Source organism: Dermacentor albipictus, chromosome 5, assembly GCF_038994185.2.
Source record: "Dermacentor albipictus isolate Rhodes 1998 colony chromosome 5, USDA_Dalb.pri_finalv2, whole genome shotgun sequence".
In the NCBI taxonomy this organism is placed as follows: Eukaryota; Metazoa; Arthropoda; class Arachnida; order Ixodida; family Ixodidae; genus Dermacentor; species Dermacentor albipictus.
The window spans coordinates 14,456,212-14,480,249 of NC_091825.1; the positions used below are offsets into that span (position 1 = coordinate 14,456,212).

Below are 24,038 nucleotides of genomic sequence, written 5' to 3' on the forward strand. Positions count from 1 at the left end.
CGCGTGCAGGACATTTAAGTCTGATGGGTTAAATTTTGGAATTCATAACTATACCGGCCCTGCCGTTTTGGGCTAGCTGTTTGCTTATATAAAGGTACGGTTGCTTAAATGTTGAACAAATACACATACTGTAAATGAAGAAAGCGGGGAGTTCTTGTTTTTGCGCATTTGCATGTATACCGATCAACACGGTCGTGCAGCATACTTGTCTGCGACCGCACACAGCCTTGGATTGCCGGTATCACACAGTACACTATTTAGAGGCATATAACGAGAATGACTTCCAAGTTTGGCTGTTTACTATAAAACCGCTAGTTGTACCTAACTTCGTGCCGGCATAGCTGTCTGACAAGCCGCATCGCATCGTTCAATGGTGCTGTTAATGTGTGCACATGGTGTTACAAGGCCAACGCGCGAGTGGTGGTGTGCGGCTCATGTCTGAGATTGGCGCATGTATTTCACGTTGAGTGACGTGAACTTAAACCCGTTCTTTCGAATTCATAAACACTTGATCCCATCTTTTCCTTGATGAATACCTGTTGAGCATGAAAACTCATCTCCTTTTCCATTTTATTCTTGCAGCCTGAGCGGCACATGCCAACATTTTGTTGGGTTAATCCTTCATGCCATTCACTTGGCGCAAAAGGATGCGGCAACGTGCACGGAAGTTCCATGTGCTTGGATTGTTCCTGCCCAAGGTAAGAATGCTACTACTTAGCAAGCATTAGTTAACATAGGAGGCGGCAAAAGTGCCTAAAAAATCTGTGATCACACTTCCGGCCCCTTTCTTCAAACGGTTCTTTGTGGCACCGTGTTGACCATTTAACGTGTTGTAAAATTGTTTGCATTCGTGGTAGCAGCTGTTGAATATCAACTCATTCACACAGCTACATTGTTTACAGCGTACACGAGTATTGGTATGTGGACAAATATAGGCTACTGGTTTTAATTAAGAACACATATTGGTGTCGCTTCAAAAATTCTTAACTACAAGACCTGCATAGAGAAAAAATAATCCCAAACTGCAACATTTAATTTTCTTACAATGGATGTGGTCGTTGGCTAAACATCACAGGAAGCACTTAAAATTTCGTTATTGTACTTGTACAAACAAAACTTTTTTTTTTCAGTCAAAAAGCATGAGCCACCTCTGCCTCTGCAAGACATCACTTTTCACACAAGGAAACATGAAGGTGCGAAAAGGCGGCGGTTTGATCCACTGCCAGGGCTCTCACCGAGTGACCCATCTCTGCTTGCTGCCGATCTCGAAAAGGTGGCAGCAAACTGCCTGCTTCTCCGTTATATGAGCAAAGAAAACTCAGGAGAATCACTTGTAAGTGCTACACTTAACTCTGCATGCTTGTGATCTGTTAAAATAAGAGTTAGCAGTGTTCCATCAGCATGTGACGACAGACAGGAACAGTTTGAGAGCCCCTTTTACTGTGCTTTTATGCGAAGTACAGTTTGCATCAGTATAACACTAATGTCAGTAGTGTTTATATATGGTGACTTTCTTTTATGCGAAGCATATTACGAGAGCTCAACCCAGCTCCTCAGGCGCGGCGGTGTCGCCTTCAATACCACGTGACACCGTGACGTCACGACAGAGGTGAAACGGGGCTCCAACTCGCGCCGTCGCTCGCGGCGGTATATAAGCAGCTGCGCTTGCCTGTGCTAGACACTCACGAGGTGAGATGCTTCCTGGAGGCAGAGCTGCTCGTTGGAATGAGAAGCGAAGGTTGCGGCGTGCTACAGAAACTGATTTTCTAGGTGGATTTGCTCAACTCTTGCAAGGTGGGCTGGGTGGGAATCGAACCAGGGTCTCCGGAGTGTGAGACGGAGACGCTGCCACTGAGCCACGAGTACGATGCTTGAAAGCGGTACAAAAGCGCCTCTAGTGAATGCGGTGTTGCCTTAGAAACGAGCTGTTTCTAAGGCTCAGGCGTGCGTCGCTTGCTCAGGCGCACATTTCGTTGCCGCGCCGAACGCTGCGTTGCTCGACGCTCACCGCGTTCAATGCGGGGCGCGTAGTCGCTGCTCCGTAGCCCATTGTCTTACATCCCTTGGCGGGTCGACGGGAACGCTGTCGCGTTCCACTCTTGAAGGCGAAGCAGAGTAACGCATGAGTTGTTTCTTCGTCTAGCCGAACCAAATATAGCCAAGCAACAGCAGTTCACCAGGCTAAACAGTGGTTCAACAACTAAAATAAAGGCTAGTATGCTTCGCATCCTGGGCTTAACCTTAGCTAAGCCACAGCCATTTTTTTATCTCACTAAACAATCTGCAAGCTTAGCAATGAGATGATGCAGCAAACCTGTGATGTAAGTCTTGGTTAATTGAGGCAACTAAACCTCTTTAAAGCCAAAGTTATTTTAAAAATTCTGGCAGAACCTATCTCGTGATGACTGAAATAATGCGAGAGCATTCATGCACATACACACTGTTAAACTGACACAAACATCTGTTCAACTTCCATTCTATAGCTTGTCTTGTCCATGACAGCAGTAAGGGACTGTGAATTCCAAAGTGTGATACATTTAAGGGCTTTCAAATGCTGTGTGCCTTTACAAAAGACAAGACCTTTGACGCCTCCTGTAATACTGTAGGTATCAAGTCGGTGATGAACTCCCCAGTGCCTGCTTCATAACTTCTTATAGCCACATGTGATTCACATAATTATCATGCGAGACTGTCCAATCACCTGCAACTTATGCAGCAAAGCATGTGAGTATAGCATGCTGGGCAAGTCTTATTAAATTATCTGTACATAGTTTCCTTAGTTACGTGTATTAAGTGTCCCTTGATTTCTCATACCATGCTTTATAGCTGAATGGAATAACTTCTCTACACAGAGCTGCTGAACCTAATTTTAAAGAATTTTAAATCTTGCGTTGGCATATCTGATGTGCATTGATTACTGTTTACCTCTACGTATGGCTTGAGTTTTTTCTATCCCCTTCTGCAACATGCACATTATTGCACTTTCATATTTACATTTGCTCTTGATTTACAGCACATGTTAGCACGAGTTCATGTCACTGCATCTGAATGTTTTTTTTTAATTTTCTAATGCTAGTAAGCTTGTAGTTTGCTTACTTTCAAAACTGTTCTTTGCTCACCCTGAAAGAAGGCATTTAGAGTACGAATAAATAAAATGTGAAAAATGATTCAGAAGTACAATACTGAGTTTGCTTGTTTAACAACCATGCGCAATAAGGCATGCCAGGTATGAGACCACAATCTGAACCTATTTTGTTGCGCTTCTCACCACTGGCGCAATATGATGCTGTCAAAGACCTGTTTACAAAATCCTAAAATCTTTACTATGCTGCTTCGTATATTTCAAGCTGCACTACTATTCAAGGTAGTCACTAAGCTAACATTTGCATGTTATCTGCGCTGTCTAATGTAAAGCACTATATTCCAGGATGAACACAGTCCCAGTGAAGTGGCACCAGAAGCTTCAGACACTCCACTGGTCCCAGACATTGAAGACATCCACAGTGAGACCTGTCAAAGACTCATACAAGAGAGGTTTGATGGTAAGAAAGTCCACTTCCTTGTTTATTACTTTTTTCGCAACTTTTTGTCTTGGCACGTGTCATTCTGAGGCTGTCTCATTTATATAAGAATGCCCACCTATGTCTCTGGGCATCACCTTCACAAGTATCCCACTGAGCAGCAGAAAATGCAGCAGTCAGTTTTAGACTTAGTGTCTTGTCATTTCTTAACTTTTACAGGGCTGTCGCATAACTCGATGTGTGTGAGCACCCACAGGGTCCTCAAACATATCTGCTTCATCTATGGCATGTTTGTGAAGCACTGTGTGAATGTATAATGGATGTTCCTTTAGCATGAGTCCATCACCTGGATTCATGCACGGCATTTGTCATATATATATGTTCACTGTGTTTTAGCAGAGCATGGAATTGAAAGCATGCACATTTGTCTTGCTCTTCTTGTTTTTAGGCATGTTTAAATACTTGCAATACTGAACCAACTCTACGATTTAGCTATGTTGACCAGCATAATTAGCGAAAAAAAAATAAAACATAATGAGCACATGCAAGTTACAAGCTGCAGAAAAATTCTTATGTCACTGTGAAAGTAAGCTGTACAATTTTGTAGGAGATTAGTATCTACCTACATTTTAATCGTTGCAATATGCAGTTGTGTCATTTGACACAACCTAAGTACTTTAGCCTCTTTGAGTAGGCCTGTAGGGGTTTCTTTGTAGGAGTAAATAAAAGCTAACCTAATGGTATTAAGTTTCTGACAAGTGATTCAACATAAAAGAAAGTAAGGCGTGCAAACACCAACAAGAGAACTAGACAACATGGCATTTACTTAGTTTGGTTCTCTTGTATCCATGTTTGCATGCGTTACTTTCTTTTAGTGCGATTCGCTACCAACTAGCTGAACTTTCTCTCATATTAAGCTTCATTTCTAGTGCACTTAGCTCCTATCTGCAGCGTTTGTGTTGTCTGGTTCTCTTGTGTCCATGTTTGCACCCCTTACTTCCTTCCACGATGAATCCCCACCAAATATCTCAACATTGCCATGACAAGTGATGCTTTGTTGACGTCATGCTACTTCTCATTGCTTTAATACAATGTAATGCTTGCTGTACGACTTGTAAAACGGATTCTAAACCTATAAATTAACAATACTGTTTTTTTTGCAGCTATACAGGCCCTCTCGGTGGACAGCAGAGCAGTTGTTCTCGAGTCGACGATTGGACAGGCCGCAAATCCAACCTGGCACATGGAGCGGATTGGTCGGCTAACTGCCTCAATGTTTAAAAGAATTGTGCGGTGCCGGAAACCTGACAGTATTGTTAAAGAGATACTTTACCGGCGGAGCTATAAAACTGAAGCCATGCACTATGGAAATGTGCACGAGCCAGATGCCGTTCAGGCATATGAACAGCTAATGGCCTGCATGGATAAGTCCATAACTGTGGGATATACAGGCCTGCACGTGCATGCTGAGCATCCGTTTATTGCTGCATCCCCAGATAGACTGGTATTTGAGGGCAGTGACATGGGGCTGCTAGAAGTTAAATGCCCGTTTTCTTTCAAAGGAAAAAGTATCGAAGAAGCTGCAGCTTCTCCAAAGTTTTGTTGTAGGGCAACAGGTAATGAAATCACATTGAAAAGGGAGCACGAATACTATTACCAGTTGCAGGGCCAAATGGCAGTGACAGGACTTAGCTGGTGCGACTTCGTTGTGTGGACTAATGCAGCATCCATTGCATCCTCCTTACACGTCGAAAGGATTTTCTTTGATGAGGCCATGTGGTCTCAGGAAATATTGCCAGCACTACTGAATTTCTATAGGAATGCTGTGCTAGCTGAGGAGCTGACCCAGCGAATTAGAAGAGGGCTTCCCCTGTATAGTTCTGCCAGGTATGTTGGCACTGCCAAAAGGAATCTGAAAACCTGCAGAAAGCAGGAGCCCCCTACTGCAAAAATAATGCTACGGGGTAGTATTCCCACTGACGAAGAGCCGCGCAGGAAGAAGACGAAGACGATGATTGGAAGCTAGCGCGGGATGTTGCCTCTTGGTCAACTGCGGCGTATTGCCTTGTAAATATACTTGTAAATAGCTTTTCGTCGGTGTCTTCCTACGTAACATATTTGGTGGAGGTGGACGTTCCCTGTACCTCGTCACGGAGCTTCGCAGTGGACGGTCCGTCGAGCCTACCTTCATGGCTCCCGGCGACGCCAACCCGGCTCCGACACCTGCTGCCACTTCGACGACCTACATCACCCTCTCCGCTCCCCGTGATCCTGGCGTATTCTCGGCAAAAGATGGGGAAGACGTCGAGGACTGGATCAGCCTTTACGAGCACGTCAGCCGCAATAACCGGTGGGACCCAACTATCATGCTCGCCAACGTCGTCTTTTACCTCGGTGGCACACCTCGAGTTTGGTATCGGACGCACGAAGATGAGCTGACCAGTTGGGATTCGCTTAAGCAAAAGCTTCGAGACTTGTTCGGCAACCCCTACGGTCACCAACTTGCCGCGCAGAAGGCGCTTTCCGGTCGTGTGCAGACGTCAACGGAGCCCTATGTCACGTACATTCAGGACGTCTTGGCTCTATGCCGCAAAGTTGACGCACACATGACTGAGTCCGACAAGGTCTCCCACATCCTCAAAGGCATTGCCGATGACGCCTTCAACTTGCTCGTGTTTAACAACGTTGCGACGGTGGATGCAGTTATAAAAGAGTGCCGCCGCCTGGAATTCGCTAAAAGCCGCCGTATCGACCAACAGTTTGCCCGTCTGCCCAACACCCCAGCGACATCTTCCTGTGCCGACGCTCCTCGTCCCAACAACACTGGCGATGTTACCAGGATTGTCCGGCGTGAGATCGAGGCCGCCTATCCGGCTGCGTTCGACTCCAGCCCCTCCAATGCACCTGCAGTCACTGTTTCCCTGATCCAGGCAGTTGTCCGCCAGGAGTTCGCCAACATGGGTATTCACACAATCTGCTCGGCCCATCGCCCTGATCCCCACCCGGCATCTTCGATTCCACCCCGTCCCGCACCTTCTTACCCTCCACGTTTCCGCAACCCCTCTGAATGGCGCACTGCAGACGACAAGCCAATTTGTTTTCACTGCCATCGAATTGGGCACATTTCTCGGCACTGCCGCAGTCGCTGGAGTTCCCTGAACCAGTCTACATATAAATCGAGGGTTCGACGGAAGCCCGTCTGGTCGGGATGAAGCATTGAAGAAGTAAAACGAAGGACACCGACCAACATAGAAGTGCTAAAAAATGAAAAAATCTAAAAGACGTTTCGGCTTTGCTACGGAAGCCTTGTTCACAATGGTATGACGGAAGGTTCATGGAAGCTTATGTATGCTTTACAACGTGACGTAAGCAGCGCGTGTATGACGGGGGGAGGGTCCCCTCATTTCGATTAAGCGTGTGACGTGTTTTTTGTATCTCCAGTGACTCCAGATACAGACGCGATTTGTGGTTTCTTTCTTGGCCGATAATTCTCGAGCGATCCCAGTCGATATTGTGGTCCGTTGCCAAAAAACACGTCACACGCTTAATCGAAATGAGGGGACCCTCCCCCCGTCATACACGCGCTGCTTACGTCACGTTCTAAAGCATACATAAGCTTCCATGAACCTTCCGTCATACCATTGTGAACAAGGCTTCCGTAGCGAAGCCGAAACGTCTTTTAGATTTTTTCATTTTTTAGCACTTCTATGTTGGTCGGTGTCCTTCGTTTTACTTCTTCAGTCTACATATACTGCCTACTCTCGCCCCTCAGGTGGCCTTTCTCGTCCCTATGCTGCCCGCTCAGATAATGCCGCCACCGATTCTCCTGCGCCGAACCGACCCTATTCTCGTTCGCCTTCGCCCCAACGACGACAATCTCGCTCTCCCCAGCCCCGTCGTTCCTATTCGCCGACTCTCTTCGGACGCCGCTCCCAGCCGGAAAACTAGACGATGCAGCGCCTCGAGGTGACGCTGCATTGCTCCCTACGCCGCCAAATCCTCTCCTGACGTTGCCCACCCATCTGAACCTTCTTGACGTGCAAGTCGACGGTGTTCCTGTATCAGCTCTCATAGACACTGGGGCGCATTTGTCCGTAATGAGCGCGGATCTTCGTAACCGGCTGAGGAAAATAATCACGCCCGCCACGACGCCTGTTGTCCGTGTCGCCGATGGCGGAACAGCCCCCGTAATTGGTATGTGTACCGCCCGCGTCTCCTTCGCCGATCGCTCCACTACCGTGCTATTCACAGTCATCGCTCACTGTCCCCACGACATCATCCTCGGCCTCGACTTCCTCTCCGCACATTCTGCTCTCATCGATTGCTCCGCCAGTACTCTCCGCCTCCGAGACATATCGAGACATATCGCTGCGAGTACTCATCGAGCGTCTGCGCTCTGCACCTACCGACGCATCCGTTCGCCGATATGTCCTCCAGGGCGGCATTCTGTACCGAAGGAGCTTCCTCCCTGACGGCCCTGATCTTCTTCTTGTCGTGCCACAACATCTACGACAGACTGTGCTCTTTCAGATGCATGACGCACCCACTGCAGGACATCTTGGCGTAACCCGCACGTACGACCGCGTCCGCCGCCGCTTCTATTGGCCTGGTCTTGCTCGCTCCGTCCGACGCTATGTTGCTGCCTGTGATCCCTGCCAGCGTCGGAAAACGCCTCAGGTGCTACCTTCCGGTCATCTCCAGCCGATCGCCGTCCCTGTGGAACCGTTTTTTCGTGTTGGATTAGACCTCCTCGGTCCCTTTCCCACGTCATCCTCTGAGAACAAATGGGTAGCCGTCGCAACTGATTACGCCACCCGATACGCTATCACGCGGGCTCTACCTACCAGTTGCGCCACTGACGTCGCGGACTTTCTCTTGCCTGACATTATCTTAGTGCATGGCGCCCCGCGACAGCTGCTTACTGACCGCGGTCGTAACTTCCTCTCGAAAGTTGTCGCCGACATTGTGCGTTCCTGCTCTATTCAACACAAGCTGACTACCTCATACCATCCTCAAACCAATGGCCTGACAGAGCGCTTAAACCGTACCCTTACCGACATGCTGTCCAAGTACGTTTCGAAGGACCACCACGACTGGGACGTTGCCCTTCCTTACGTCACCTTTGCTTACAATTCTTCCCGGCACGACACCGCCGGATTTTCTCCATTTTATCTACTCTACGGTCGCGAACCGACCTTGCCCCTTGACACGGTACTTCCTCCTGCTGCGACCTCAACAACAGAGTATGCGCGCGACGCCATCGCCCTCGCCGATCATGCACGCCAGCTTGCCCGTGCTCGACTGACGGACTCGCAAACCACGCAGCAGCGTCAGTACAACGCCCGCCACCGTGACGTACAGTTTTCGCCTGGTGCACTCGTGCTCCTGTGGTCGCCCTGTCGTCACGTTGGACTTTCCGAAAAGCTCCTTTCGCGATACACAGGGCCCTACCGCGTGCTTCGCCAGGTGACGCCTGTGACTTATGAAATTGCTCCTCTGAGCTCAACCTCGTGATCTACTCTGGCGTCCAGTGATGTCGTGCACGTCAGTAGGCTCAAGAGCTACTACACTGCTTCCGAGTCCAGCCTTTAGTCGCTCCGGGACGGCGCTTTTGCCGCCGGGGGTAATGCTACGGGGTAGTATTCCCACTGACGAAGAGCCGCGCAGGAAGAAGACGAAGACGACGATTGGAAGCTAGCGCGGGATGTTGCCTCTTGGTCAACTGCGGCGTATTGCCTTGTAAATATACTTGTAAATAGCTTTTCGTCGGTGTCTTCCTACGTAACAATATGTACACCACAAAGAGAATGAAGTCATTGTCAAGGAGGTGGGACAAAACAATGGCCTGATACGGAAGGGCGTATGTGAGTCGGCTAATTACGAATGCGTGAACCAGGCTGATGGTCTCTCCCTTAGTTAGGCCGTCTCTGCTTCTTGCCACTCTCCTTATCATTCTGGCCACGTTTCCTGTTACCGCCTTTAGTTTTTGTAGGGTGTGAGATGTTCCAGCATTCTGCTGTATCCACATCCCCAATATTCTGAGTGTCTCCACTTCACGAATAGGCACCCCGTCGAGAGTCAAAGTGAGCGGCACCCAGTCCTTCTTTCTTGCGTACTTCGCACGCACCCGAATGAATTCCGATTTTTCGGGTGCGCATGCCATGTCCGCCGCCCTCGCGTATTCCACGACTGCGTCTATGGCCTTTTGAAGGGTTTCTTGCTTGTCCCCGTAGGACCCCTGGTGAGCCCAGAACGTGATATCATCGGCATATATCGCACAACCGAGATTCGGGTGCTTATCTAGCTCCAGGGCTAGCTTTCTCATCCCTACATTGAATAGCAGTGGAGAGAGTATAGCTCCCTGGGGGGACCCCTGTCGGGACAGTTGAAGGTGTCGGACCTCGTGGAGCCTAATCCGATTGTGGCCGTGCGGTGGCTGAGGAACGAGCGCACGTAGTTATAAATTCGCGATCCACAGTTCACCGCGAATAGCGTGGTGGGAGATGCTGTCGAAGGCCTTTTTGATGTCCAATGCCAGTACAAATTTATCTTCCGACCCTCTGTTGGGGTGCAGGACCTCGTGCTTTAGTAGTAGAAAAATGTCCTGTGCTGACACGTGGGCTCGGAAACCGAACATGTTGGAGGGGAACATGTTGTTTAGCTCTATGTGGTTCGAGAGCCGGACCTGCACAACCTTTTCAAAGAGTTTCCCCGCGCACGACGTTAGGGAGATGGGTCGAAGGTTGTTGATGTTACGAGGCTTACCTGGTTTTGGAATAAGAATAATTTTTGCTTCCTTCCATTCTTTTGGAAGGACGCCGTCCTCTGTCCAGACCGTGTCGTTAAAGAATTTGGTCAAGCTCTTTAGCGTGTCATCACTTAGATTGCGAATCATTGCGTTCGTGACCTGATCTACCCCTGGGGTTGTGTTTTTCTTGAAGGAGTGTGCCGCTGCGTAAACCTTCAAAGGTTACGGGGGCGTCCAGTTCCGGTTGGTCCTAACCTTCGTAAACGGGTTTGGTGGATTGCCCGGTCGGTACAGTACCTACGTATATCTCTTTAATTTTGTCTATGATGTCAGCTTCCCGACCTTCAAACTCGTTTTCAAGCAGCTTAAGTGTGCGATTCGCGACTGTTTTTGTTCCTCCCGGGTCAATCATACTTCGAAGAATGCGCCATGTTTTCTTTGTAGTCAACGTGCCCCGAAGCGAGTCGCTGAACTGACACCAATTGCTGTCGCTTAGCTTTTGTGCGTATTCGTTAGCTTCCTGCGCTAGCTGAGCTATCCGTATCCTGAGTTTACGATTAAGCTTCTGCCTTTTCCACCTTTTTTTGAGGCCTCTCCGGGCTTCCCAGAGATGCAACAGGTGATGATCCACGGCTGGAGCCTCCGTTGTCGTTTCAATTGTTTTGGTGACCCTAGAGTGAATAACTCGGATCTGCTCGGCCCATTCTCCTACGTCTGTTATGCTGCCGATTGTTTTCTGTTTTTCACGAAATTTGGTCCAGTCGGACAGCCTTGCCTTGCCAATAGCTCTTCGAATCCTGGCTGCATTAACCGATATGCTTAAGATATAGTGATCACTTCCTAGGTTTTCACCTAGGTTCGTCCATCGCGTCTCACTTTCGTTGTTGGTGAACGTGAGGTCGGGGGAAGTGTCCTGGGACACGCTGTTCCCGATTCGCGTTGGGAGATCCGGTTGAGTTAGCTGAAAAAGTCCGTAGCGCGTTAAAGTCGCCTAACAATATTAATTTGTCCCTACCTTGAGCGAGTCGCACCGCGGTGGCCACCACGTTTCCAAAATCCGCCTGTTGTTCTCTGGGAGAACTATAAACGCTGACAATAATTGTTTTAGGTTTGCCCCTTTTCTGCGGCCAAATCGTGATTATCTGGTGCTGAATAGGTTCCCGGAAAAAATAATTTACGCTAATCGCGACATCCTTCTTGGCAAAGGTGGCTACTTGAGGGTAGTCAGGGTGAGCATAAAGCTCGTAGCCTTTGAGTTTTTGATTTTGTTTCCCTATTTCCTGAATACAGATAACGTCGGGAGGGATTGGCGCCGATTCTATGTAGTGCGTGAAATTAGCCAATTTAGTGCGTAGCGTGCAGCAATTCCATTGCCAGATTTCAATGTGTCCGCTCTTTGTGTTGCTTGCCATATTATCCATGGATATTACTGTCGCTATCAGTGTGCTCTATAGCTTTCGGAGTCCTGGTAGGAGCTCCCGGACTTTGACTGACCCTCTTTCGGGGGACGGCTGCGGCTTTTGTTTGCACATCTTCTACCATTCGTTTGAGTTTGTGTAGCTCTGCGAACATTAGTTGCATGTTTTGTGCTAACTGTTGCAGCGTTAACGAATGAGTGCTGGAGGCGGTACTTTGTTGCAGTGATGTTTGTGGTGGTGATTTGGAAGTGTGGTCCGCAATTTGTGTGATGTTTGTGGTGGTGATTTGGAAGTGTGGTCCGCAATTTGTATGGGTTGCTGTGATGTGCTGTTGTTTGCCGTGCGCTTAAAAGCTTCAAACTCGGCTCGTAGCTCGGCTAAACTGTTTCGAAGTATTTTGTTTTCTATGGCAAAATGAAAAGAAATAGCATGGCCTAAGCAAATTGTGTAGCATTGGTGATAACTATAGCCGTTACGTCTATAGACATAACAAAATAAATGTGCAGTGTACATGGAAGATAACTGAAAAAGCAGTATCATTTATTCAGAGATGGAAAATACAAATTTCCTCAGAAGGTAGCACAGTAGACAGCGTCGTCGTAAGTACACGTGATATAGTATGAGAGTACACTGTTGTTACACAGTCTGGTCTCTTCTGGTCATAAGCATGGTAAAGGAGGCTCATTTGAAGTAGAGATGTGCGAGCTGGCTACTTGTTCTCATTATTGATTGAAATGATTGGCTCTAGAAAATTGCACAAAAAGGCGCAAGTCCTAAAAATGCTGTCAATAATGTCGAGCATGTTGATTGGCAGTGGTTTGTCTAAAAAATGAAATTCTTTGATACGTCTTATGACTCGCTCAACATGGATCCTAGCGCCAGCTATTTTTCGGGTGGCAATCACGTCACTAGCTGACAATTGGTTCCCCATTTTAAATGGTGGCATGTGGATTTGAATAGATGGTGGAAAAACGCCCTCCAACCTAAAGCCTTTGTCGACCATCACACCGTCCCCCGCATCTAATAAACCCAGTAGGCCCGATTTTTCGACAACTTCGCTATCACTAACATGCCCACCCCACAAATCTGGCACAAATGAAACGTAGCCATCTGGTGTTACCCCAACAAGTGCTTTGAACGTGTTATAATGCTTGTACGAGGAGAAAGTATGCCTCTGTGCCTGTAGTTTTGAAGGTCTTTGGATTCTCACCTCTGTGCAATCAAGGATGACTCTAGTGTTTGAGAAGTCACTGAATGCCATTGGCATGTGCCTTTTGATCTCTGCTAATGTGGGAAACCTTGTCAATGCTGAGAGCTCTTTATCAAGAAAAATTACCCATGTAGAAAAGATGCGACTAAGGCATGACTGAGAAATTCCAAAGATTCGAGCCACTTCCTTGGCACAAACACCAGTCCTGAGCCTATACAGCACCATGAAAAGTTCTTCGCGCTTGGAGAGCTGTCTTTCCTTTGCTTGTGTTTTTCCTCCATCCCAATAAACCATGCGTTCTGCATTTTTTTCAATGTGCTTAAAGAGTGCTTCAAACTGTTCCTTACTTTGCAGTCCTGTATAAAACTTAAAAGACGATTTGTGAATAGTATCCACAGAAAACGTGCAGCGTTTTAGCTTTCTGCATTGCAGTTCTAGGTCCCTGACTTTCCGTTGTAATGCCACATTTTCAGTTAATAGGTGGTCAGTGTTCTCCTCTCTGCTTAAGGGCGTTGGCTCTAGGACCTCCTGTGGCTCAGTGAGCATTGGGGATGTTGCAAGCAGCAAGAGTGCATCAGCTGCTGCTTCCTCGTCGAATGAAGAGTCTGCACCTGCATTTGCATCAACAAATGCAATAAAGTGACGCTATTGCTTTAGACACAATTCATTGAACACTGACATTTACTCTGAGCATTCGCACTTTGTGCGGAGTGCACTACTCTAATGACCTGGTCACCTGAAAGCAAATTATGGATAATTCATATGTCGCAAACGTGCAAGACTCGCAATGAGCAACATAAGGTGAGCCTCAGAAAACATTTCCAGCTGCATAATGTGACAGTGTGCTTGCCATTAGTTCAAAAGCCACTGCTCACCCTGAACACAGGACGTGTCTGGTTCCCCATCACTGTGACCTTTACAAGTTCCTCCTTGACCTGAAACCTCTGTACCTGTGACGTAAAGTGAGTAATAAAATAGTATGAGTACACACAAAAACGCATGACTCGGATAGGGCATGAAGTGTAGTTCTTAGGGCAAATATCACGTTTCACCACTGCATATATTCCTTTATAGTGTGCCATAGTGCTTGGCGTACATACACAGGTAATGGGGAGGCCAACAGAATGTCAGTTTGCATACGTGTTTTACCCACATAAAGTATATGTACACCTACAAAAATGCCAGAAAATGGCCAGTATGCCCAGAACCGGTGATACCTGCTGTTGGTGGAGCGCCTGTTTTCCTCTTGGAACGCGCCGCGGTACGAACATGGCGGTCGACCGCGTCCTTCTTTCTGAACTGGTCTGTATACACGAACAGCGTCGGTATGAAGTCCGGATGTCTGGGTGACAGTGAAGGCGCCCCTGGAATGTGTCCGTTACACAATAAGACGCGCCACTCGACTCCAGAAAGCGCAGCACGGGAAAAAGCCATAGTACAAACCGTACTACATCGCTATTCGCTAAACGAACATAAGCTTTCTTCAAGAAATATTACTATACTCGGTGTCGACAAGAATGATGAAACGACAAATAGCAGCGATTGCTAACTAGCACCATCAGCTACTTAAACAGTGCACGCCGTTTCCAAATCTGCCCGGCAGTGCAGGCGCGCTTGGCTCCAACGGATAACTACGCCGACATCACGAGCACTCGCTGAACGCTTATGAAGTAGTAAAAGTGTGCACGGTGTAAAGTTGCTAAAGACTGCGTTCTAGCGGCGGCCGCACAGAGGTGACAGCAAAAAAACAAAGTAAAGCACAACGCGGCGGCCGCACAGAGATGACGCCAAAAAAGAATAAAAAAAATAAAGCACCGCGTTTCACTCGGCCGGCTCGCGCGAGCAAGAGATCGTTTGTTTCGCTAGCTCAAACACATTTGCGTCTTTCTCGAGATTATTCGTATGAGTCAGTAACGACAAAAACAGAGAACTACGTATGTGGATGCATACCTGTCACAAAGTGCTTCCCGCAGAGTCGAGATGCTGCTGACGGCTGCCATGGACGCCCTTGCGCATCTTGCCGCTTCACAGCCCTAATCCAGGCTTCACGGCGCTGTCGATCTCGTTTTACCGACGGAAATCGGAAAAACCGCACTGTCCTGCTGGGACTGTCACGTGAACTGCAGCCGTACGCGACACACGACATTGGCATCGCGCCAAATTTCGATGTCAATATGTTAGGAAGGCCTGCCGTGCGCGCGGCAGCGAGAATAGCGCAGCTGAGAATATCCCGGCCGTCCGCCGTCTGCTCTAGCGCCTGCCAAATCGCTTCGCTCCTCAGCCGCTAGGGCACTGCGCATGCGCAGTTCGGCGTCGCAAAAGGCGGATTGCCGATCACTTTCTCAATGATGGAAGTCACCGTAGAGGGGCGCAGCATATCCCAGGAAGAAATGGACACAAGCAAGGGATGGAAGGAGGTCAGATACAGAAGATCAGACCGGCGAACCTCCCAACATCGCGAGAGCACCTTGTCGCCGTCCGGAAAGGCAGGCTATAGCACATACGCAAGGCAAGCAGAATGCCACATTTGCCAAGAGGGGATTACAAGATTGTGATCAGACCACGTGGAGGACTCAAAATATCCGAGCACGGTATAGTTGCCCTCACAGCTGCGGTACAAGATGCGGCAGGCATTCCTCGAGACGAAAGGGAGGAGGACATTGTCTGCCCCAACAATTATCAAAATATCCTCATCGTCAGTACATCGGATCATGAGCGTGCAAACAAATGTCAGGAAGTAGCACGTATCAAGATTCAAGACACGTTTTACGAGACCAATGCTTACGAGACAGCGCCTGACATGACGGCCAAAGGAGTCATCAGAGGAATCCCACTTGACGAGGGCCCAAGAGACATCACAGCAGCGGTGGTTACGAGTAAAAACCCAACGGCGATAGCAGCAAAGAGACTCAGTAATACTACCACAGTGATTGTGCTCTTTGAAGGACACAAAGTGCCCACGTACGTCCAATACAGGGCAGCGCTACTCCCTTGCTCCCTGTACAGGAAACAAGTGGATTTCTGTCACCAATGCAACAGACTTGGGCACAGAGGAGATGTATGTCACAACCCTGACAACAAGATTTGTGCATGATGTGGAACATCAAACCCAGATAAAGACCACAGGTGCCAACCTAAATGTCAGTTATGCGGCGAGGACCATCCGACCGCAGGCAAGGCGTGCAAAGCCAAATTCAAGAAGCCCGTCATCGTTAAACAGAGACAATGGCACAGACTGCAACGAGATCGACAAGAAGAACATGAAGACGCTATCTCAAGAGAAGACAGAGCAGAGTCTCGTGGAACGCCTGGCCTCCTAAACACCAGGGAACGACGCTCCAGATCGAGAACACGGTCTCCATCCACCACCAGATCCTTATCCCGGTCCGGCCCCAGGACACCGGGCACACGATCCAGATCCAGGTCCAGAACTAGGCCATCCTCTTCAGCAAACCAGACTAACACGGTGAGCTGGGCAGACGTGGTCGATGGCGTGCGCCCGGGGGCTGGCGGGGAGACTGCCATTAATAACGAGATCAAGCAACTAAAACACGAGAACGCGCAGTGGAGGATTTTGCTAGCACGTATGAGCGGTGAAATCAAAATACTCTAGGAAGGAAAAAAACCAAATAAATCAGGTAACTCCCGCTCCACACGCGAGCACGAAAGAACCATCTGAAATCCCGGACAATAAGATGGACGAAGGGGATGACCCCCCTCCACTCAAACGCAAGGCCCAAGCCATCAGTGATAAACAAGATAACGCAGTGGTAGATAAAGCATATTCAAAAGACCCTAGTAGAAATACAAAAGTCAAATGAAAAAACGGGACGAAATGGTGAATCAAATGGCTAAGGCAAGAGCAGCAATAATGAGTAGATTAGACATCCTCGAGGCAAACCAGTCACCAGGTAATGGACTCCCCTCCGTTGCGTCAGAAGCACCACAATCCTTACCCACTTCACAACCACATAATTATATAAGATCAGCTTCTCTCCAACCTCCCGTCTCCCTCCCATAGTCGCACCCGAAATGACACGCACTAAAAAGGATTCAGAATATGGCAGTGGAATTGTAGAAGTTACGAAAACAAAAAGTCAGTTTTGCAGCAGTATTTAAAAGACAAGGATACACCGGACGTCATAATTCTGCAGGAAACACACGGGATTGCAAAGCTAGCAGGATACAGATCTTTTGGCTATGCCGAAGGCGACACCAGGGCATTAACTACGCTGGTAAAAAGAAACATAACTTGCGTGCAGCACAACACAGGCATAACGCACATTGACAATATTCTATTGGAACTCATCCCACACAAAAAAAGAAAGACAGGACGTAGCTTATTTATTCTCAACATTTATAGCAACCCCATGCTACATAAACACAAATTCAAGAACCTATTCCAGAAAACACTGAGTCTTCCTGGAGAAAATCCGGTAGTTATAGGAGGAGACTTTAATGTCCCACACATCACGTGGGGATACCTATATACCAGAGCAAAAGGAAGGGACTTATGGAACGACTCGCAAGAATTAGGCCTCACGCTCGTCACAGACCCCGCCACTCCAACCAGAGTAGGCACGGCGCTAAACAGGGACACAATCCCTAACCTAACCTTTACCAAGAATATTGAAAAGGCGACATGGCACAACACACTGGAATATTTGGGTAGTGACCACCGCATATTGGAGTTACACGTCAGAGAAGGGCCGAATAGACCCAAGGAACGACAGATCAAATTAGTAGACTGGGAACTATTTCGTAGAACGCGAGAGACGACACAGCAACGATCAATCGCAGACATAGAACAATGGATTAAGGAGCTCAGTGATGACGTCAAAGCTGCCCCAAAGTAGCACCACCTGAATCTAACTTGGATAAATGCGACAGCAGACTTCTCCACATGTGGGAAGCTAAGCAGTCGCTTCAGAATAGACTTAGCGGTCAGAAGCATAACAGAAAGTTAAGAAAGCGCATAGCACTCCTCAACAAAAAAATAGAACATGCTAAACAGTTGACCAAAGAACAATGGGACGAGATATGTAATTCCATGGACGGACAATTAAGCACCGGCAAAACCTGGCACATGCTCAGGTTCCTGCTTGACCATGACAATAACAAGAAAAATAACATGCAAGCCATTTATAAGTCAATTCACGCATATGAGGGCACAGAAGAGGAATTTCTCAATGAATTAAAGCAGAAATACTTAAAACAGGCACCCCCTTGCAACTATCCTAGCTACAACGGGAATACAAACGCAAAATTAGACGCGGAACTCACGGAGGCAGAAATCCGCGCGGCCCTACAAAACTTAAACACCAAATCCGCCTCAGGCCCGGACGGTATAACCAACAAGACTCTCAGGAACCTCGATGATGAATCGATAGCCAAACTAACAGAATACATAAACGAGTGTTGGGTAAAGGGAGAAGTGCGAGCTCAATGGAAGAAAGCGACGATAACGCTTATTCCAAAACCTGACAAGAAGCTTGAGATCGACAACCTCAGACGAATCTCCCTAACATACTGCGTCGGAAAATTAATGGAACATGTAATTTTAAACAGAGTAGACAACTTCTTAGAGGATAATAACATATGCCCAGATACAATGATAGGATTTCGCAAAAATCTTTCGACACAAGATGCGATGCTCCAACTTAAGCATCAGATAATCGATTATAAAACGCGCTCGACAAGGGCCATCTTGGGCCTTGATCTTAAAAAAGCTTTCGATAATGCCAACCACGCAACCATATTGGAAAACATCGAACGAATAGGACTAGGGCAACGGACGTATAACTACATCAAGAGCTTCCTATCAGACAGGAAAGCAGTCATCTCCGTCGGAGGGCTGAAGTCGCCCGAGATCGACATAGGGGGGCGGGGGGCGGCACGCCGCAAGGCGCTGTCATCTCGCCGATGCTGTTTAATCTCGTCTTGATCGATGGGACTCCCCGAAAAATTAAATCACGTAGAGTCCCTGAATCACACAATCTACGCGGACGATATTACTATCTGGACCTGTGATGGCAGCGACGGATCAATAGAACGACTCCAGATTGCAATTAACACAGTAGAGGAACACTTCATAGGAACAGGCCTCACATGCTCTGCAGAGAAATTTGAACTATTGTACTGCCCCACACTTAGAGGCAGGCCTCCCATAGGATTCGACAGAAACAAGGCTCATGAGGAAATCAAGCTACACACAAAGAACGGGCGGAATATCCCAATAGTCAACCAGCTCAAAGTGCTGGGTCTGGTAATCGAGAACAAAGGCACAAATAGGGAAACTGTAAAGAAGTTAGACACAAAGGTAACAAACACCATGAGATTAATCAAACGAATTACTAACAAGCACCAAGGTATGAAGGAAGAAAGTATCATACGGCGGATACAATCATTCGTAATCAGTCAGATCACATACATAGCAGCCTTCCACAATTGGTTTGCAGCTGAAAAGGGTAAAATTAATAACATGATAAAAAAGCATACAAACTAGCACTAGGAATTCCCATCAGTACGAGCACGGACCTCTTGCTAAAGTTAGGACTCCACAACACACTGGACGAACTCATAGAAGCACAACAAACATCTCAAGCAAAGCGACTAACCAAAACCAAAACGGGATGGCATATACTAAGCAAACTAGGAATGAATTACCACAATCTATACGGGGAAAAGAGGACGATAACGAGAGAAATTCGTGACAAACTCCTAGTACCAAATATACCCAAGAACATGCATCCAGGTTACAACGACAGCAGACGCAAGAGTAGAGCAGAGAAAATTATCCGAAGCTTTGGGTCAGACGACAGAGCAACCTTCGTAGACGCGGCTGAATACCCAGACAGAAATAGCTATGTAGTAGTAATCGTAGATCACACCCAAAAACCCCTTACAAGCGTATCAGTTAATACCAAACATTCCGAGACCGCAGAGGAGGTAGCCATTGTACTAGCGTTGGTCTCCACGAATGCTCAGTACATCATTAGCGATTATCAAGCGGCCGTTAAAAATTATGCAAAAGGTAGGATCTCTCTTGAGGCATGGCACATCATCAGAGTCAATGAAGCAAAGTTCTCCAATGCAGAGAAGAACGGCAGGCAATTGCTCTGGTTCCCAGCGCATACGACTCCAGACATTCCCGCAGTCAACCTCAACGAGGTAGCACAGCGCGAAGCTCGAGGTCTTACTCGCCGAGCTGAGCAAAGAGTGACTTCCATCGGTCAGGAGAACGCGGAGGAGGAAATCTGGAGAGAAAAATATATATTAGCAAGATTTAGCGATATTACCAAATTCTATCAAAATCGGAGGCGAGTATTACCACCGCCTCACACTAAACTGAACAGAGCCGAGTCCGTTACTTGGAGGCGACTACAAACAGAAACTTATACGAGTCCCGTGCAACTAAAAACTTTCTACCCCGATATATACGAGAGCGATATGTGCAAACTATGCAATTCTGTTAGAGCCACCCTTCAACACATGTTGTGGGGATGTGAAATATACCAAAATAAAATGGCAGTCTCCCCAGAAAATCTACGGGCGCGGTGGTAAGCCGTGCTGCTCAGCTCAGAACTCCAAGACCAACTTTGGGCTATCCAGCGAGCCAAGGAAGCCGCACGGGAGCAGCAGCTCCCAGTGGCCATCTAGGCGGCCCCAGGCCCGGGCCTTCCAATCGCCGGATTACAAATAAAGTTATCACATCACATCAAAAACTCTGCATTGAAAGTAATTAATTGGTTAAAGGCTAAAACGATGAATGATAACTCGTTAACCGAATAAAAAAAATGTATTGACCATCCCTAGTCTACGCTTCGCGGAGCAACGGACAAGGACTTGCGTATACTGAAGTTCATGTAGCTAGGCTGAAGCTAAGTCGGTGCTACCCCTTGTATGGATCCATGTGCTTTACAGACTCCCAAACTGCTTCTCTTTACCAGACCTTTAGATACGTCGAAAGGAGTCGCATCACAACAGAAGTGTTCTGCAGGGATGCTCGGTGTTTTGTCTTCTTTTAAAAATGTTATTCTGGTTGAAAAACAAAGAAAGAAAGAACTTTTTGCAAATTTTCTTTTTCAATCGCTTACATCTCTAGTCCCCACATCACCTGCGTCAACACACGCCGGCCCCGGCATCAGACTCGGTTCGTGGACCTCGTCCACAGCTCAAAGGCGCGACGACTCTTCCCAAGGAATTAACTGGGTGAAACGTACTTACTTTCGGCTATTCTACGCCTCGCTGCTCTCCTTCCTTGGACGTTCCCGCAAGCTGAGTAGTAGGCTGGAGGTAGACCGTATAGGAGGGGGTGGGATGGCCGTTAGGCTCTCTGATGCTGCTGGGACGACCCTCTACGTTTCTCCCTCCTACCCTCTCTCTCTTTTAATCCCGTCTCCCCGACCTTGCTAGCGCTGAGCCGTGCTCCCGCATGGGTTGCAGAATATAGTGCTAGCCTGTCCTCCTTCCCCACAAGAGCCACTTCTCTCTCCCGCAAGCTGTCCGCTTTCCGTTCTCACCACCGATTCAGAGGCTCCCTGTACTAGGTGCAAATTTCACTCTCGCAGGCAAGGCGACGCCACGAGTACAACCTTCGCGATGTATTCAGCGACCACGGCAACTATGATGATATAGGCATTCAATATTTCCCCGCAACCGGCAGCCAGCGAGCCTTCCGATTTTCTGTGCTCACATTTTCCGCGAAAGCATGGCCTACCAAAGTTTAGCAGGAGCCCCAGCTCTACCACTTGGTTTCTTGAGCTCTCGAATTGCTTCTATGGCAACAACGTGAGTGACCAACACTCGCTATTTCCACGAAAGTATTGAGCTGCCAGATGGTCTTCCTTCCGAGCTCCGACTCGTACCTGTCCCGGCCATCTACGAGAACCTGTGGCAGGTCGCGATTTCTCACTATGCTATCAATGTGGCTGCGCCTCGTAGGTTGTGAGCGAGGCGCAGCCACATTGTTACGGTAGTGAGAAATCGCGACCTGCCGCAGGTTCTCGTAGATGGCCGGGACAGGCCACTCCTGAGAGCCCGCTGCACCGTGGCTGGGGGGCCTGAATAAACCGTGGCTACGGCGGCTACTTCGCGCCGCCTCCCAAAATAGTACCAAGAATGGCCGACGGTAAAGCTCAACACCACATAAAAAATACTGGAATTGACGTGAAATTTCCCAGAGAGGTCCCTGTGAACAAAGTAAATAATGCCTTTGAAAATCATCATCATCATCAGCCTGGTTACGCCCACTGCAGGGCAAAGGCCTCTCCCATATTTCTCCAACAACCCCGGTCATGTACTAATTGTGGCCACGCCGTCCCTGCAAACTTCTTAATCTCATCCGCCCACCTAACTTTCTGCTGCCCCCTGCTACGCTTCCCTTCCCTTGGGATCCAGTCGGTAACCCTTAATGACCATCGGTTATCTTCCCTCCTCATTTCATGTCCCCTTTGAAAATAAAATTGGGTAAATTGCGGTCTGGGTGGGAATAGACTCTTGGCCTCCGGGTTGCGAGACGAACAAGCTACACCGACGCCATGGCGTCTCCGTGGTACAGGTTGACTAAATGTGTGCCTAGTGCGGGCGTCATTGCGCAACTCTGCGGCAAAACCGGCCGGTGTCACTGAAACGTTACTTCGCTTTATGCCAGATTTCACAGGCGGCACGCGGCGGCATCTTATCATCCCTGTTGTTGGTCGCTGGCACCATTGGCGCATGCGGCCTCCGCATTCACGGCCCCATCCGTGAACGGCTCCGCAGCATCCACTGGTGCAAGACAGCTCAACCTGGTCCGCTTGGTGGTGGCTGTTGCAGCGTATATAAAACCTGCGTCCCCGCTGCTTCCCTGCAGTCAGCGGCAAAACCGGCCGGTGCCACTGAAACGTTCCATAATTTCTTGGCAGGTATGTTTTTCAAACTGTCTGAGCGACTTAGCTGGACAGCTGGGCCTAAGAAACTTCCAGGACGAAGAAATTTGCAGGATACACCGTTTACCGACCCTGAATAAACCTAGCACTAGCCCGCCTATTCTTGTGCAAGTACACAACGCTTCAGTGAAAGAAAAATGGTTTCGCGCTCGCAAAGGTCTCCCGGATCTTGCTCCGCCGGAGTAGTTTCCTCGTCTGTTCATTAATGAAAACCTAACACGGAAGAACCGGGAACTCTTCCGATTGGCCCGCGTCGAAGGAAAGGAAAATGGATGTAAGTTCTTGTGGACAAGAAACGGAAATGTTCTGGCGAGAAAGTCTTAGGGGGCACCTTTAATGCGAGTTGAAAAATTCTCGGATTTGGATAAGATTGCCTAGACATGGCTGACAGAGAGTATCAAATGCACTGACTATGCGGATGTAAATAGTTTGTTTTTCATGCCTCCACGAGCAGTTTTAAAGTTGCGCATGTGAACATCCGCAGCCTTCGGAAGCCTTGGAATCAGTTTTATGCCATCACTTCATCATCTCGCATAATGTTCGATGCTTTTGGATTTTCTGAAATTAATATTTCTTCCGAGAGCATTCCACAGTACTAATTGCCAGGATACCAAGCCTTTTCCTACGCGCGTCCAACCAGAAAAGCAGGAGGCATCGCAGTTTTTGTAACACATGCGCAGCTTCACAGTGAACTTTTCCCTTTTCCCAATCTAAAGATATATCGCTGCGCTTGAGCACACCTGTTTTTTCGGTGATGCTGTTATCGGTTTACCGACCTCCCAGTATCAATGCGCGGCTTTTCTTATCTAAACTCGATTCCACATTGTCAACCTTATCACTTGAAGAGCATATGTGCATCATAGGTGATATCAATATTGACATTTTGCGTCCTACTGTAGGCTTGGTCGCAGATTACCTCGATAGACTTTCCGAATGGGGTTTGGAATGTGTCATTTATCAAGCAAATCGTGAGGAAGTTTTGGCCGCTAAACTCCCCGCGTCCTGCGTTGACCACGTCATCGTTCGAGCTAAGAATCTAACCGTAAAATCCGCTATAGTAGAAATTAAACTTGCGGACCATTACTTAGTTTGCGGCTCAATGAGTTATTTAGATACTGCGATAGCGCCCACAGATTCTAAAAAAAACTACTTTCAGTGCTTGATTCGAAAACATTTGGTGATCTCGGGGCTCAATATTGTTACGTAGGAAGA

The 24,038-nt window shown here is 47.9% G+C and overlaps 1 protein-coding gene and 1 long non-coding RNA gene across 4 annotated transcripts in view; one reads left to right on the top strand and one right to left on the bottom strand.

The window, feature by feature from the left end:
- Positions 1-24,038, top strand: part of LOC135906595 (uncharacterized) — a 42,219-nt gene that overhangs the window by 6,585 nt on the left and 11,596 nt on the right. The gene's annotated exons all lie outside the window — the stretch shown is intronic.
- Positions 12,207-15,115, bottom strand: LOC135906579 (uncharacterized). Its single transcript, XM_065438036.1, has 4 exons — positions 14,848-15,115; positions 14,115-14,239; positions 13,773-13,847; positions 12,207-13,508 (listed from the first exon to the last, which is right to left on the bottom strand). Exons 1-4 carry the CDS (start codon positions 14,895-14,897, stop codon positions 12,397-12,399), a joined length of 1,362 nt encoding a protein of 453 aa, XP_065294108.2. The 5' UTR covers positions 14,898-15,115; the 3' UTR covers positions 12,207-12,396.

Coding starts and splice junctions, on each gene's coding strand:
- LOC135906579 (XM_065438036.1), bottom strand. CDS start 14,897: ATGGCAGCCGTCAGCAGCATCTCGACTCTGCGGGAAGCACTTTGTGAC. Junction 14,240..14,847: donor CGGGAAGCACTTTGTGACAG/GTATGCATCCAC, acceptor ACTGTCACCCAG/ACATCCGGACTTCATACCGA. Junction 13,848..14,114: donor AGGCGCTCCACCAACAGCAG/GTATCACCGGTT, acceptor TTTACGTCACAG/GTACAGAGGTTTCAGGTCAA.